Genomic DNA, 17,621 nt, shown 5'->3' on the forward strand with positions numbered 1-17,621 from the left:
CATTTAGATAAACTTCTGACATTTAGCCCTAAACAGGACTTTCTAGAGCAGTTGTGGCCTCTGTGCTCAATTTGCTTGTTATCAGAGTGAGAGGCTGTCAGACTTGGAACAGTTTTCTCTGGCATTCTTCTGAATAACTGACTAGCCTATTTAAAGACCTGTGTAGAGAATAAGACCTAAACAAAGGACGCACCAAATAATGGTATGAAAGAAACAGTGCTAGGTACATGTGTAGCTACTTAAATATCCACAATTATATGGACATGGATATAAAGACAATCGTGTATAAAATCCTAATTTGCTCTGTTTTGCTTGATTTGGAGTGTGTCATCTTATAGTTGAAAGATGGTCTTCCATAACCATAAACCCTGGGCTGCTAAACAAAAGACCATCAGATACAAAATGGATTAGTTCTCCATAGCCCACCAAATAGGATCCTCAGCAAATTGGCCGTTTTATGGATCAGGCAGAAAGAAACGCTCAGCACTTTTATAGAAAAGTGGACCAGTTAGGTCCAATGTGAACAGTGAACAGAATTTTTTTTTGCCTACTCAGTTAAAATTGCACTGTATTTTTCTCCATTTCTCTGGTCCCTCTAGTACTCATTTTTTTTTTTTTTTTTTTTTTTTGTGGTACGCGGGCCTCTCACTGTTGTGGCCTCTCCCCTTGCGGAGCACAGGCTCCAGACGCGCAGGCTCAGCGGCCATGGCTCACGGGCCCAGCTGCTCCGTGGCATGTGGGATCTTCCCGGATCGGGGCACGAACCTGTATCCCCCGCATCGGCAGGCGGACTCTCAACCACTGCGCCACCAGGGAAGCCCTCTAGTACTCATTTTTAACTTCTGTGCTACCGTATCTATTTTGTAACGAATGCCAGTGCAGTCATGGGGACCCTAATATTTTAGAATTGATGAAAGTCTCAGACGACCTCCCACTGCTTCTGACAGGCTCCTAGGACATGTGGGAGAAAGAGGAAGAGGCTGCTCTTATCTCCCGGCCATCTGACGGGGTCTGGGTCAGTGAAGGGTCCCTTCTGGCACAACGCTTTATAGCGACTATCCCCTCACTCCTACCTGACAAGCTGCTGCTCCGGCATCCTAGTCACATTAATTATCTTATCATAAATGTCTATAATCCCCCTCTTCTAACCGTAATTCAGGATAACAAGCTGTTCTCAGAACCATAGTATTTATTTTCTTAGGCTATTTATTGGATTTCATTTTTTAATTTTATTAAAGAAGTCATTTTACTGAGCTATTCTTTTGGGAAAGTTCTATCTGAATAGGAACATTTGAAAATATCCCTTGTCTGATTCTCAGGCATGGTGCATTTTTTCGTGATATATTTGGATTGGCCATGAAGGTTTTTACACTGTTATCTTTATAACCTAAATTAGTTAACACTTCCTATTTCATTTTCTTAGAAAGAACATTACCTTAAACATCTTCACTGAAAATTAAACTCAGTGAGTGGGGAGGATGGGGTTTATCAAGAATTACATGGACATATTCTCTTAGAGTCTCCCTCTTGCTTTACTTGGAAGTGCTGCCCTGTGTTGTATCCTTATTTGTCTTCTGAAAGTCAATTTGTGTCTTGGTGGTGGAGAAAAGGGCAAAATTGCTTAAACATAGGACTAATTGATTGATATCATTATCAACTTTTTCTAATTTAAGTGAAATATGTTTTAATCAAATACAGCTCTGAAAGTGAATTCCTATAAGACTGCAAATATGCTGTGGCTTTGACCCTGCTGCTTACACAGCTGTAATCAGTTGACATACCCAGTTCAGACAACAGTTTTATGCACTGATCAACCATCTGGCTTTTCGAGATACTAAGTAAGGCCCTTTTCCATTTCAGAAAACAGATAAAAAGGAAAATTCAGGAAGTTTGGAGGCCATAAATGAGCCCATTCCCCAGCCTATGCCTTTTCCACCCAGCATTATCAGGTCAGGATCCCCGAAATTGGATCCTTCTGAGGTCTACCTGAAATCTAAGACTTTATATGAAGATAAACGTAAGTAGTTGTGGAATATTTCAGGAAAGCATGCAACAAAATTAATTTGAATTTTCTTAAAAACTCGACTTTTCCATCTTTCAAAACCATGTTGAAGTTATTCCTTCATTCCCATTTTAATATGACTTTGGGCTTCTTCCATTTATATTCAACATTCATTCATTTATTTTCTTCAAAACCATGTATTATTAAGGGGCTTCTGTCTACCCAACATCGTAGTAGGTAATGGGAATACAGAGGTAATAGGTTATATAGGCCCTGAACCCCAAAAGATGATTAAGCCTAAATGGAAAAGACAAAGAGGTAATCAAATACATATACAAATAAGTGCAGATAAGCCCCTAACAGGTTCAGTAATAGAAGGATGGACTGGATGAATTGGGATCCAAAGTAGAAAATGGTCAATTTTACGGCTGTGGCTAGTAGGAAGTGTCAGATACTGCTTCATATAGGAAGTTAAGCTTTAACCAAGTCTTTAAAGACAACGAGGTAGGTGTTTATGAGACAGATAAAAGGGAAAGAAAGAAGGAATAGCATGTGCACATTGACCTTGTATGGGCTGGGTTCTGCACGGAATTCAGTTTAGCTGCGTGTGGTTGGCAAGGGAAACCAGAGGGGGAGGGAAGGAGCAGCTTGCGGAAGGCAGATTATGCCATTCTGAGGAAGCTGGAGACAGTAGTATACGTGATAGAGAGCCACAGAATGGTTTTAACCATAGGGATGAAATTGTCGGACTTGACTTTCAGAAATATTTTCCTGGCAGGGATACGAAGGATGATGAATCAGAGGGGTGTGTAATCTGAGGAGGAAACCAAAGGGTAGAGTAGATTCCTTTGAGGAGTCCAGCTGAGAGACGATGAGAAGAGAGTGTGCATAGGGTGGAAATTCATTTTCATACTAATTTACCTACTAATGATAGATCTTTTCCAAAGTAAAATCATAGATTTAAGTAGGTTTAATTTTTTTAATTTATTTATTTTTAGAAATAGATTTAGGTCTACCTTGGAAAAGATGTACGCAAGTGGAAACATTATATATAATTGCCTTCATACATATTTAACCTGTTACAGATCTTTGTCTTGATAGTCCCAGGCCATATTTAGGAAGATGAAACATTGATTTGAAAGCATCAAGAATTAATGGACGTGTAATACTGAGAGCATGGAAGTGGAAGCAAATATTCCTAAGCAGTCTTGATTCAAAGTTTGGGTTAGAGCACAAAACAGAGATTTATGATTGAATTTTATTGTATTATTAATCCTTTTAAAATAAATCAAAGTGTGTATTATGTATGTATGTTTGTATTTATTATTTTCTGGTTTTCCTTAGCGCCAAACACCAAAGATTTGGATGTTTTTCTTCGGAAACAAGAATCAGGGTTTGGCTTTAGAGTGCTGGGAGGAGATGGACCTGACCAATCTGTAAGTTTAAATACTTTGGAATTTGGCTCTTCCTGTTAAAACTTTTAAGTAGCGATTTGGTAGAATACGGTGTTTTTGTTTTGTTTTCTTTTTTGTTTGGTTTTTTAAAAGATTTTGTTTTCTCTGACAATTTCATTAATATGAGGAAGAACTTCATTTCTATTGGTGTCATAATACCTCAGTTAACTTGGTGTAGCTGAGGTTAAAACTATAGGCAAAAGCTGAATATGTCAGCTGTAAATTAGAGTAATAAATGGTTATACTAGCAAAACATTTACATCTAGAATTTTATTTATACAGGATTCTCACTCAAACTTAGAGAACAAATATAGTGGGTTTATTTTTGTTTTGCCATTAGTTTGATAAAAGTAATGTGCTTCTTAGAATTTAAGAACATATTTAAAGTTCTTTTGTATAATATCAAGAAAGACTACGTTATTATCATGCTTAGAAGTTAGGTGAATAACAATATTCTTTTAAAATGACGGGCTTCTTTCTATTTCTGACTAGAACATTTGATTTATAGAGTATAAATGTGTTCTAATTCGTCATATCAGTTACGGTTAAAATAATCATCAGGGACAGTTTAAGGCAGGTTGCGCTACATAGGGCAAATATAAAATACCTTGATTGTTTCTTGTTTTTCTTTCTTTTCTTTTTAATTGAGCTATGATTGACATATAACATTATATTAGTTTCAGATGTACAACATAACTATTCGATGTTTGTATACACCACAAAATGATCATCACGATAAGTCTAGTTACCATCCGTCACCAAAGTTATAAATTTTTTTCCTGTGATAAGAACTTTTAAGATTTTTCCCTTGGCAACTTTCAAATATGCACTATGGTATTACTGACTGTAGTCCCCATGCTGTACATTACATCCCCATGACTCATTTATTTCATAAACGGAAGTTTGTGCCTACCTCCCCCCAACCCCCTTTCCACTGTCAACCACCATTCTGTTCTAGGAGTTTTGTTTTGTTTGTTTGTTTATTTATTTATTTTGTTCTTTGTATTTCACATATAAGTGAGAATACACAGCATTTGTCTTTCTCGGTCTGACTTATTTCACTTAGCATAATGCCCCCCAGGTCCATCTGTGTTGTCGCAGTTACCAAGATTTCATTCTTTTTAATGTAGTTTAATCTTCGCATCTGGTGATTTTCTCAATTTTCTTCTTGTAATTGATTTCTAGTTTTATACCATTGTGATTGGAAAAGATGCTTGATATAATTTCAATCATCTTAAATTTATTGAGACTTGTTTTGTGGCTTAACATGTGATCTGGCTGAGTAGTAGTTGTGTGTGTGTGTGTGTGTGTGTGTGTGTATGTGTGTATAAAGAAGACATCATATGTATATTTCTTTTTTTTTCTAATTGCTATGGCTAGGACTTCCAATACTATGTTGAATAAAAGTGGCAAGAGTGGGCATCCTTGTCTTGTTCCTGATTTTAGAGGGAAAACTTTCAACTTTCACCATTGAGTATGGTGTTAGCTGTGGGCTTGTCATATATGGCCTTTATTATGTTGGGGAGTATTCCCTCTACACACTTTGCTGAGAGTTGTTATAAATGGACACTGAATTTTGTCAAATGCTTTTTCTGTACCTGTTGAGATGATCATATGATTTTTATCCTTCATTTTGTTAATTTGGTGTATCACATTGATTGATTTGTAGATGTTGAACCATTCTTGCATCCCTGGAATTAATTTCACTCGATCATGGTGTATAATCCTTTTAATGTACTTTTTAATTCAATTTGCTAATGTTTTATTGAGGATTTTTGCATCTGTGTTCATCAGTGATGTTGGCCTGTCATTTTCTTTTTTGGGGGTGTCCTTGTCTATTTTTGGTATCAGGGTAATGTTGGCCTCATAGAATGAGTTTGGAAGTGTTCCCTCCTGTTCAATTTTTGGAAGAGTTTGAGAAGGATAGGTATTAAATCTTCTTTAAATGTTTGGTAGAATTCACCAGTGAAGCCGTCAGGTCCTGGACTTTTGTTTGCTGGGAGGTTTTTAATTACGGATTCAATCTCCTTACTGGTAATTGGTCTGTTCAGATCTTCTACTTTTACATGATTTACTCTTGAAAAATTGCATGTTTCTAGGAATTTATCCATTTTTTCTAGGTTGTCCAGTTTTTTGGCATATAATTGTTCATAGTAGTTTCTTATGATTCTTTATATTTCTGGTGGCATCAAGGGTAACTTCTCTTTATTTCTGATTTTACTTTTGAGCCCTCTTTTTTTTCTTGCTGAATCTAGCTAAAGGTTTGTCAATTTTATTTATCTTTTCAAAGAGCCTGCTCTTAGTTTCACTTTTCTATTGTCTTTTTAGTCTCTATCTCATTTATGTCTACTCTGATCTTTGTTATTTCCTTCCTTCTACTAACTTTGGGCTTCTTTTGTTCTTTTTCTAGTTCCTTTAGGTGTAAAGCTAATTGTTTGAGATTTTTCTTGTTTTGAGGTAGGCCTGTATTGCTATGAACTTCCCTCTTAGAACTACTTTTGCTGCATCCCAGAGATTTTGGTAAGTTGTATATCCATTTTCTTTTGTCTCAAGGTATTTTTTTATTTCTCTCTTGATTTCTTCATTGATTCATTGGTTGTTCAGTAGCATGTAGTTTAATCTTCACATTTTGTGATTTTTTCCCAATTTTCTTATAATTGATTTCTACTTTTATACCCTTGTGGTTGGAAAAGATGCTTGATGTAATTTCAGTCTTCTTAAATTTGTTGAGACTTGTTTTGTGGCTTAACATGTGATCTGTCCTGAAGAGTGTTCCACTTGAGAAGAATGTGTAATATGCTACTTTTGGATAGAATGTTCTATATATATATCTGTTACGATTATCCGTTCTAATGTGTCATTTAAGGCCCACATTTCCAAGATTGATCTTATGTCTGCATGATCTAGTCATTGATGTAAGTGGAGTATTAAAATTCCTTACTATTACTGTATTACTGTCAGTTTCTCCCCTCAGATCTGTTAATATTTGCTTTATATATTTAGGTGCTCCTATGTTGGGTGCATAAATATTTACAAATATTATATCTTCTTGTTGGATTGACTCCTTTATCATTATGTAATGCCCTTTTTGTCTTTCAGTGCAGTCTTTGTTTTAAAGTCTATTTTGTCTGATGTAGGTATAGCCACCTCAGCTTTCTTTTGGTTTCTTTTTGCACAGAACATCTTTATCCATCCCTCTGCTTTCAGTCTTTGTGTCTCCTTACATCTGAAGTGAGTGTCTTATAGGCAGCATATAGATGGATCTTGTTTGTTTATACATTCAGCCACTCTAAGTATTTTGATTGGAGAATTTAGTCATTTACACTTAAAGTAATTATTGAGAGGTATGTACATGTCATTTTGTTAATTGTTTTCTGGCTGTTTTGTAGTTCCTCTCTGTTCCTTTCTTCTTCTCTTGCTTTCTATGTTATGCTCATATTCTATTTTTGTTATCTTTTGTGTGTCTATTATAGATTTTTGTTTGTGGTTACCATGAGGCTCACATATAACAGCTTATATATATATATCAGTCTATTTTAAGTTGATAGCAAGTTAAGCTTGAATGCATTCTAAAACTCCCCCCCATCACATTTTACGTTTTTGATGTCACATTTCACATCTTTTTATTTTGTGTATACCGTTACTGATTATTCTATAGTTATTTTTACTACTTTTGTCTTTTAACGTACATACTAGCTTTGTAAGTGATTATATTTACCTTACCCATGAGATTTATACTTTCATATGTTTCCTTGTTGCTAATTAATGCCCTTTCTTTTCAGCTAAAGTAGTCCCTTTCACATTTCTCATAAGGTCAGTTTAGTGATGAAGAACTCCTTTGACGGTTTCTTGTCTGGAAAACTCCATCTGTCCTTCAATTCTGAATGATAATTTTGCTGAGTAGAGTATTCTTGGCTGGAAGTTTTTTCCTTTCAGCACTTTGAATATATCATGCCACTCACTTCTGGCCTGCATAGTTTCTGCTGAAAAATCTGCTCATAGTCTTTTGGGGGTTCCTTTGTATGTAACAAGTTGTTTTCCTCTTGCTGCTTTTAAGATTCACTCTTTAACTTTTGACATTTTAATTATAATGTATCTCTGTGTGGATCTTTTTGGGTTTGTCTTTTTGGGAACTCTCTGGGCTTTCTGGATCTGGATGTCTGTCTCTTTCCCCAGGTTAGGGAAGTTTTCACAGCCATTATTTCTTCAGGTAAGTTTTCTGCTCCTTTCTCTCTCTCTTCTCCTTCTGGCACCCCTATAATGCAAATGTTTTTCTGATTGAAGTCATTCCATAGGTACCTTGGGCTATCCTCACTTTTATTCATCTTTTTTTTTTCTTTTTGCTGCTCTTGTTGGGTGAGTTCCACGGCTGTCTTCTAGATCACTGATTCTTTCTTCTGTTTTATCCAGTCTGCTGTTGAATCCCCCTAGTGTAATTTTCGGTTCAGTTATTGTATTCTTCAGCTCCATGACTTCTGTGTAGTACTTTCTTATATTTTCTGTCTCTTTATTGAAGTTCTCACTGTGTTTATGCATTCTTCTCCCACATTCAGTAAGCATCTTTATGACCATTACTTTGAACTCTTTATCAGGTAAATTACTTATCTCCATTTCATTAAGGTTTTTGTCCTTTGGTTTTATTTTGTTCTTTCATTTGGAACATATTTCTCTGTTTCCTCATTTTGCTTAACTCTATTTTTGTTTCTATATATTAGGTGAAGCAGCTACCTCTCCCAGTCTTGAAGGAGTGACCTTGTTTAGGAGATGAGCTTATCTTTCAACTTTGCCCTAGCTCTTGGTTGTCTCTCCAACCTTTGTGATTGTCTAAGCAGCCTGATTTATTCTCAGTAAGTCCCAGTCACTGAGGGTGTGCCAAGACCTCTCAGTGTTCCAAAGGGAGGGACCTCAGTCAGCATCTAGCTTCAGGCTGATTGGAAGCCATACCCTCAGGCAGCAGCTTTTAAAGTATGTCAACATACACAGTCCTGTGGGACTGCAGTTGTAAACTCTGCTGGCCTCCAGACCAGGAGATCTGAAGGTATCACCTGGGTGACAGTTGCAAAAATCAGGACTTCAAGCAAGTTTATAAGCTCGTTTCTGGGAGGTGCCAGAGAGCCATAGTGAAGCCAGGGAAGAGTGCAAAGATGGCATCTCCAGCCTCTGTTCCCTGAAAGCACCTCTGTAGCCTCTAGATGTGTGGCAAAGCTGAACCCTGCCCCTCAAGCTAGAACAAGTAAATAGGCCTTTTTCACAGAAAGACTGGGGTTGGGGGGCAGTGTTTCAGTCTGCAGTCTGTGTAGTGCCATGGGGGTGGGAGCTTGTCAAGAACTGTCTCTCTTATTGTTACAGTCTCATGGGACTCAAGAATGCAGGCTGCCCTGGCCACCAGTGCCAGGCAATCAAGGAATGACCCCTGTATAGACTACATGTGCCCACCAGCTTTAGCTAAGCAGCCAGAGAGTTCAAGGCCAGGGCATACCCAATAGCACTAGCGGGGCAGTAGGAGAGTGTAGGGCCAGGGTGCATCCACTGGCACAGCAGAGTAGAGGGAGAGCACAAAAATTGGCGCCTGCTAGCACCTCTGTCCCTGGAGAGAGTCCCAGTAGAGCTCCAGCCCTTCGGCAGATGCTTTAAGAGTAGCAAATGAATCTTCTTCACATACAGTCTAGGCAGTTTTCAAACTGCTGCTTTTGCGCTGGTCCCCGGGGTGAGTGAGTCTGTGTGTAAACCCTTTAAGAAAAGTATCTCAGTTCCCTATAGCCCTTTGGGTCCCCTGGATGTGAGGCCCTTTGGTTTTCCAAGCCAGACATTTTGGAGGTCCATCTCTCCATTGCAGATCCAAAGGTTAAGTTGTATGATGTGAGGCACGAACCCCTCACTCCTTAGGGAGAAGCTCCAGATTTGTGAGATGCCTCTGATTATAGGTCACTGTGCTGGGGGGTAGGGTTTGGCAGACCATGTCTTTGCCTTTCCTACCCATCTCAGTGTGGCCCTTTTACCATTTCTTGTGAAGGAATTGTTCAGCTAATTTTCAAATCTTTTTCGGAGGGAATTGTTCCATATGTAGCTGTAGATTCCATGTGTCCATGGGAGGAGGTGAGTTCAGGATCTTCTTACAACAACATGTCAGACTGTACCTCCTCCAGACTAGTTATATTTCTCTTGATTGTTTCTGATGGTAGATGTAGTTTCGTAGATATAGTTTGTCACTTCCTATTTTGTTGATACTCATAGTGTTTGTTCACTTAGGCGTTTTAAGAATTTTTCTCAAACAGCTTGGGAGAAACCTTTCTCTTCTCTTCTCTCCTTTTTAATTGAAGTATAGTTGATGTGCAATGTTATTATAAGTTACAGGTGTACAATATAGTGATTCACAATTTTTAAAGGTTATACTCCATTTATAATTATTATAAGATATTGACTATATTCCCTGTTTTGTACAATATATCCTCATATCTTATTTCACATATAATAGTTTGTACCTCTTAATCCCTTATGCCCATATTGCCCCTCCCCACTTCCCTCTCCCCACCGGTAACCACTAGTTTGTTTTCTATATCTATGAGTCTGCTTCATTTTTGTTATATTCACCAGTATTTTGTATTTTTCTACATATAAGTGATACATTCCATGTATAAGTGATATCATACAGTATTTGTCTGACTTATTTCACTTAGCATAATGCCCTTCAAGTCCATTCATGTTGTTTCAAATGGCAAAATTTCATTCTTTTTTATGGCCTAGTAGTATTCCATTGCACATATATGTATGTATATATAGGTGTGTATATAGATATAGATCACATCTTCTTTATCCATTCATCTGTTGATGGACACTTAGGTTGCTTCCATATCTTGGCAATTGTAAATAATGCTGTTATGAACGTTGGGGTACATGTATCTTTTCGAGTTAGTGTTTTCATTTCTTTTAGATATATACCCAGGAGCGGAATTGCTGGGTCATATGGTAGTGCTATTTTTGTTTTTTGAGAAACCTCCATACTGTTTTTGACAGTAGCTGCACCAATTTATATTCCCACTAACATTGTAAAAGTTTTCCCTTTCCTCCATATCCTTGCCAACATTTGTTATTTGCAGACTTTTTGATGATAACCATTTTGACAGGGGTGAGTTGATACCTCATTGTGGTTTTGACTTGCCTGATGATTAGCAATGTTGAGCATCTTTTCATGTGCCTGTGGGCCATCTGTATTTCCTCTTTGGAAAAATGTCTGTTCAGGTCTTCTGCCCATTTTTTAATTGGGTTGTGTTTTTTGGGATATTAAGCTGTATGAGCTGTATATATATTTTGGATATTAATCCCTCATTGGTCTCATCATTTGCAAATATTATTTCCCAGTTTGTAGGTTGTCTTTTTGTTTTATTTATGGTTTCCTTTGCTGTACAAAAGCTTTAAGTTTAATTACATTCGATTTATTTTTGTCTTTATTTCCATGACTCTAGAAAATGGATCCAAAAAAATATTGCTGCGATTCATGTCAAAGAATGTTTTGCCTATGTTTTCCTCTAGCAGCTTTAGAGTATCCCATCTTACACTTGGATCTTTAATCCATTTTGAGTTTATTTTTGTATATGGTATTAGAGAGTGTTCTAATTTCATTCTTTTGCATGTAGCTGTCCAGTTTTCCCGGCACCACTTATTGAAGAGACTGTCTTTTCTCCATTGTATATTCTTGCCTCCTTTGTCATAGATTAATTGGCCATAAGTGTGTGGGTTTATCTCTGGGCTGTCTGTTCTGTTCCATTGATCTATGTGTCTGTTTTGATTAGTGTAGCTTTGTAGTATAGTCTGAAGTCAGGGAAGTCAGGGATTCCTCCAGCTCTGTTCTTCTTTCTCAAGATTGTTTTGGCTATTTGGGATCTTTTGTGTTTCCATACAAATTAAAAAAAAAAATTTTGTTCTTGTTCTGTGAAAAATTCCCTTGGTATTTTGATAGGGATTGCATTGAATCTGTACATTGCTTTGGGAAGTATGGTCATTTTAACAATATTAATTCTTCTAGCCCAATAACACAGTATATCTTTCAGTCTGTTTGTGTCATCTCCAATTTCTTTCATCAGTGACTTATAGTCTTCCAAGTACAGGTCTTTTACCTCCTTAGTAGGTTTATTCCTAGGTATTTTGTTCTTTTTGATGCAATGGTAAATAGGATTGTTTCCTTAATTTCCCTTTCCAACAGTTCATTATTAGTGTATAGAAATGCAACAGATTTCTGTATATTAATTTTGTATCCTGCAGCCTTACCAAATTCATTGATGAACTCTAGTAGTTTTGTTTTATGGTGGCAGGAATTTCTACATATATGTAGGATTTTCTACGTATACTATCATGTCATCTGCAAACAGTGACAGTTTTACTTCTTCCTTTCCAATTTGGATTCCTTTTTCTTGTCTGATTGCTGTAGCTAGGACTTCCAATACTCTGTAGAATAAAAGTGACAAGACTGAGCATCCTTATCTTGCTCCTGATCTTAGAGGAAATGCTTTCACTTTATCTTCTCTTAAATGTAGGGTTCTAGCAGCTCTGAAACTAGCCCAAACATTTAGGATTACCGAATTATAGGATTCTAATTGCTGGCAAACAGAATGAATTAGATGTGTTCACCTAGATGCAAGTGAATCTTAGGTCACTCTGTTCCCTTAAAATATTTACTGCTTTATAATTTAGAAACAAGACATATTTCTCTTTTGCATATATGAAACTTGTACTAATAGCCTTATGTAATGGGAGTATTGTAAGCATTATTCCAGTTGCTATGAACAGTGTACAAAATAAATCTTTCCTGATGACATTCAGTGGACTTTACTAGTAGCTACTCCACAAAATTGCGTTTTCTGAGTTTAATGTTTTTGTTTTATTATAGTAACGGAAGCAATAGTAGTATTTTTTAAGTTATTGAAATACTTGGTATTTTCTGTCTTCCTTGTCCCTAACCCAGCAAATCCAGAAGAGGTTATGTGGTGTGGTCGTTTGAAGTGCCGTTTTGGAGAATGGTCAATTTCTAAGATTTCACCTTTCTAAAATATGACAGTTTTCATGTTGAACTGCAAAAATCTGTTGGTTTGCACAGTTCTGAGTCAGGAAGTACTTAACTTGGTAGTTAAGGATCTTAGTACATCTTAGTAGACTGTATAGACCAACCTACACCTTATGTCTTATCAGATATACATTGGGGCCATCATTCCTCTGGGTGCAGCTGAGAAAGATGGTCGTCTCCGTGCAGCTGATGAGCTGATGTGCATTGATGGAATTCCTGTTAAAGGGAAATCACACAAACAAGTGCTAGACCTGATGACGACTGCTGCTCGGAATGGCCATGTGTTATTAACTGTCAGAAGAAAGATCTTCTACAGTGGTATGTGAACCTGTTCCCATTCTGATAGGTTAAGAAAGAAACAAAGAGACTCAGTCCACATTTTGGGGGAGTTTTTTGGGTTTTTTTTTTTTTTGCAGGTTATTTTATTATGTTTAATAGTGTATGAGATAACTCATTTGGTGTGATCCAAGGCCTCATTGTGGAAGGTCATGTAAGGTCAAAAGGATTCAGAAATAATACTACTACTATCAAAAAAGAGAAATAAATTTGGGGCCTCTATATTAAGATTATATTAATATATATAGATGAATTTGCCAATGTGGCATTGTAGATCAGAGTATCAGCTTTAATCTGTTTTCTGAAAAACAAAGTTATTTAGTCATACCAAGATATCCCATTAGCTGAATATCAAAAGATTTTGGATCCTGATGATCCTAAATATTCAAAGAGGACAGAATGTGTCTACTTGACAAGGTTTAGTATAATATAATTTAACATTTGAGTGCTTACCACGTCCCAGACATATTGATTTTTTTACTTACTCTTTAGAACACTATGATGTAAACACTATCATTATTCTAGTTACTCACAGAAAGGTTGAGAAACACATAGGTGGTAGGTAGTAGGACCAGGATTAAAACAGGTCGTTTAATTACAGAGCTTGGGGTCTAAACCATTACACTAGGGTATGAAAATCTCATGTGTTTTCTCTTCAGTAGTTTTGTGAATATTAAGTAGAAATTTTTAAAAGTGAATTCTTGCCACTTAAAAATTTTTAAAAGACAACCCTGTGGCACCACAAGAGTGTAAGCCTCATGTAGTTTGGGAGTTTCATCCATTTAGTTATGTGCTGTGTCCCCAGTATTTAGAAAATGCCTGCCTGGCACAGAGTGGACATAAAAAAATTTGTCGACTTGATGAATAGTTGCATTGCTCTTAAAAATGAGGCACTGTGTTTTTGATTGCAACATCCAAAGTAAAGGCCCAGGGACTTCCCTCGTGGTCCAGTGGTTAAGACTCCCTGCTCCCAATGCAGGGGCCCGGGTTCGATCCCTGGTCAGAGAACTAGATCCTGCTTGCTGCAACTAAGAGCCTGCATTGCTGAAGCTAAAGATCCCTCATGCCACAACTAAAAGATCCCGCGTGCTGCAGCTAAGACCTGGCACAGCCAAATAAATAAATAAGTAAATAACAACAAAGTAAAGGCCCACCTCCCTTCCTAAATATCAGGTATTCCTTGATGCATACAGATTTTAATGCAGTGTTGCCTCCATTTGGTTGTGCTGAAGTCAGAACATAACTACATAGAGTAAAAAATGTGATGCTATACAACTAGAGGTTGGCTCCCTCCTGGAAAGCATCATGAAGTTTCATAGTAGTTTGATATTACTGGAAGCATTTTAGCTAATTCATTCTAACCATGCATTATATCAAAAAGAACCTTTCTTTTTATTAATGATTGGATGTTGGTGACACTTTGTCGAGGTGCAAAAACGTATTCTCAGAATCACATAGATTTTGACCCAAAGAGACCTTGTAAATGCATATTCATCGATAGCAGTGTGTTGTGGTTGTTGTTTATGATGTTTTGTATCAAACTATGGCACAAAACTTGCTCTTTTTTTGAAATCAGTTAGGACTAACTTGTGTCATTCTTTCTCACATTCTGATGTTATCTTGAATAGGAGAAAAAGGTGTAGGTTAACTGCCCATTTGTTAGGAATTCCGTATGACCTAATCTATGCCTAGGAGAGTTTGCCGTTCATGTGGACAGCTTGTTGTATGCCTGAGAACTGCTAATGGTTAACTCATCTGGTATCACCCATCAGGAACCTGCAGTTGTAAAACACATTGTAAAAGATAAATTCTGTGTAGATGGCAAACTGTTCTCAACCTGTAATGGGCAGCCTCTCTATCCTGATGCAGTGACCTCTCAGACGTCATGAGTGTCAGTCACTGCACTAAATTATATTTAAAGTTGATTTTAAAAGGAAGTTTACTATGTTGTTATTCATTATCAACTTTTTAAAAAATTACTGGTCCAGGTTAAAAACCTTGCTGGAATTAAAATAATTTCAAGAAGAATTTTTTTACTATCAAATTTCACAGAAGCTTTGAAAAACTTCCTTTAAAGTGAGGTAACGTTTTGCATTTTTCCAACTATGTACTTAAAGAGCATTTAAGAAGTCAGCTGGACTGCTGCCGCCTACATCTGCACTCAAATTAGGTCCAGAGCTCACGTGGGTGGAGGTGCTGCTTTTCTATTCTTTATGTTATTAGAAACTAAATTTTCTTGTGAAAGGCTTAGCACAAAAACACTTTAATTATCAAAAGTTATGATATTCCAGAAATATCAAAATTGATCATGTTTATTATAGAGAAACAACCTGAGGATGACAGCTCTCAAGCCTTCCTTTCAACACAGAATGGCTCTCCCCGCCTGAACCGAGCAGAGGTCCCAGCCAGGCCTGCTCCCCAGGAGGCCTATGATGTTGTCTTGCAACGAAAAGAAAATGAAGGATTTGGCTTTGTCATTCTCACTTCCAAAAGCAAGCCACCTCCAGGAGGTAAGGGCTCCTATGTCCTGTTATCCTTCCCTACAATTCCAGTTTTCTGAGTTGCCTTCTGGGGTTTATGAAACTAGTTAGGAATCATGTATGGATATAAATTGCCTCAGAGAGTTATCTTCTTTTAAATGCTGAATATTTTCTTTATTTTCAAAATTAGGTAATCTGGGGACTTCCCTGGTGGTCCAGTGGTTAAGATTTCACCTTCTAATGCAGGGGGTGTGGGTTCAATCCCTGGTCGGGGAGCTAAGATCCCACATGCCTCACAGCTAAAAAGTCAAAACATGAAACACAGAAAATTCAATGAAGACTTTAAAAATGGTCCACATCAAGAAAAAAATTAAAAAGTTAAAAAAAAAAAAAAGGAAATTGACTGTATTAGAAAAAAAAAATTAGGTAATCTGAATCAAACCTTCCAGGCTTCAGGTTTATCTATCTATCTCAGATTCCATAAAATAAGTCTTATTAGTAGCTTGGCTTGCATCAAGATTATATTGTGGCAGTATATCAGGGATGTGACCTAATTGCTTTAGTGAAAGGACAATGCTGAATTTTTAAAATTATGGGGGCATAGGGTTTTTTTTCAAATTAGGGGAAATTGTGTATGCAGAAATGAATTAAATGCTAGAAACAGTTGAGAAGAAGTAAAACAGATTACCAGAAAAATCTTGACCCAAATATGTCTTAAATAGTCCTTTCATGTTATTTAATAATAATTGCCATATTCCAGCTATAAAGCGACCTTCTTGAATGATAAGAGGCATTCTTACTTTATATGCTTCATTGAAAGGTAAAAATTTTGTCAGAACCTTGAAAAATTAAATATCCTGAACCCAGCTTAACAGAATGTTGTCATCTGAGAAGGATGAGTATGTGTATTAATTCCCTCAACAAAGGAGGAATTACCTCTAGTATGTTCAGGGCTGTTATGATTCAGCAAATTAAATATTTGTCATGTCTTTATGTTTCTAAGAAATAATCATCTTTAAATATAATTGTAAAATCCAAATGAATATAAGATGAGAACCAGCAAATTAATATTTATGTATTATGCTTGTCTGGTAGCTTTATTTTTCCAAGTCAAGTGATAAAAATCTTTGACCACATGAAAATGCATTCTTGCCTTTGCCAGTGGATTTGATTATATCTTGGGTAGTGAGATCCTTTCAGACTAGATGGTCACTAAAACCTTAGTAAAAAAGAAAACACTTTCAGTAAAGTGTTGTGAGCCAAACCAATTTGCAAAAATCTTGCTAGAATTAATGCAGTTGTGTAGAGGAAGAAGATTCCGTGACATGGATGGGTTATTACTATAGTATCAGGTCACTGCTCACTGATACTAGTTTCCATTTTCCAAAAGCCGTTGCTATGGTAACGCTTGGAACTGGAACTGTCACTGATGCTTTGAGGATGGTCATGTGGCCTGTGTCAGAAAAATAAAAGGAAGCAGCATTTAGGTGGAGTTTATTTTGTATCATTGGTTATTTGTTTTTCAAAATACTGATTTCCATTTTAGATAATCATATTCTCATTCTAATACCATGCAATAATCCCAGGCATTCAGATTAACAAAAATAGTGAAAGATTACTCAGCATGATCGATGCTAACCACTTTTCATATTGAGGATACTCCTTTTCTAGCACCACAAAAATTAGGTGACAGCCTAGTGTTCACCATAAAACTGGGAGATATAGAGGAATTCAGTAAAATAAATTAGAGGAATTCAGTAAAATAAATTATGTTACTTAAATATGTTTAACATATTTTTATACTTGTTTGTTTAAAATTTATATTATTATACTTCAATACATTATATATTAAATATTTTATTTGTGTATATTTATTTGTTTATATTTAAATTTTTAAAATCTTTTTATATGTATTTGTTAAATTTCTTCTTACTATTTTGATGGTTTTACATACCACAGATGCTAGATCTCTGTATAAGACAGTGTCATCAAGTGCTGGGCTTTGTAATCAGACAAACTTGGATTCTAGACCTGCTTATGTCTTTTAATAGCTGTCTGATCTTGGGCACATTACTTAGCCTCCAAGAGCTCCAGTTTCCACTGTGAAATGAGGATGATGATAACACTTCCTGTCTCGTGTGTTTGTGAGGATTAAAGGAGATACCGCATGTGAAGCCCTTTGCCTGGACCTTCAATAAATGCTAGCTGCTGTTGCTTATTGTAGTTTCTGCTACCATTGTCATCATCATTATTTATAAAATTGTCACTGCCTCTTGACCTTTTTTTTTTAA

The 17,621-nt window shown here is 36.5% G+C and overlaps 1 protein-coding gene across 5 annotated transcripts in view; it reads left to right on the forward strand.

Annotated features, from left to right (window-relative positions):
• MAGI3 (membrane associated guanylate kinase, WW and PDZ domain containing 3) overlaps nt 1-17,621 on the forward strand; it is a 273,809-nt gene that overhangs the window by 227,719 nt on the left and 28,469 nt on the right. For all 5 annotated transcript variants that reach the window (XM_032623693.1, XM_032623702.1, XM_032623721.1 and 2 more), the window contains 4 exons: nt 1,861-2,017; nt 3,347-3,438; nt 12,640-12,832; nt 15,172-15,360. In XM_032623693.1, coding sequence (XP_032479584.1) covers nt 1,861-2,017; nt 3,347-3,438; nt 12,640-12,832; nt 15,172-15,360 — 631 coding nt within the window. The remainder of the gene's footprint in view (nt 1-1,860; nt 2,018-3,346; nt 3,439-12,639; nt 12,833-15,171; nt 15,361-17,621) is intronic.

This window comes from Phocoena sinus, chromosome 1 (assembly GCF_008692025.1).
Source record: "Phocoena sinus isolate mPhoSin1 chromosome 1, mPhoSin1.pri, whole genome shotgun sequence".
In the NCBI taxonomy this organism is placed as follows: Eukaryota; Metazoa; Chordata; class Mammalia; order Artiodactyla; family Phocoenidae; genus Phocoena; species Phocoena sinus.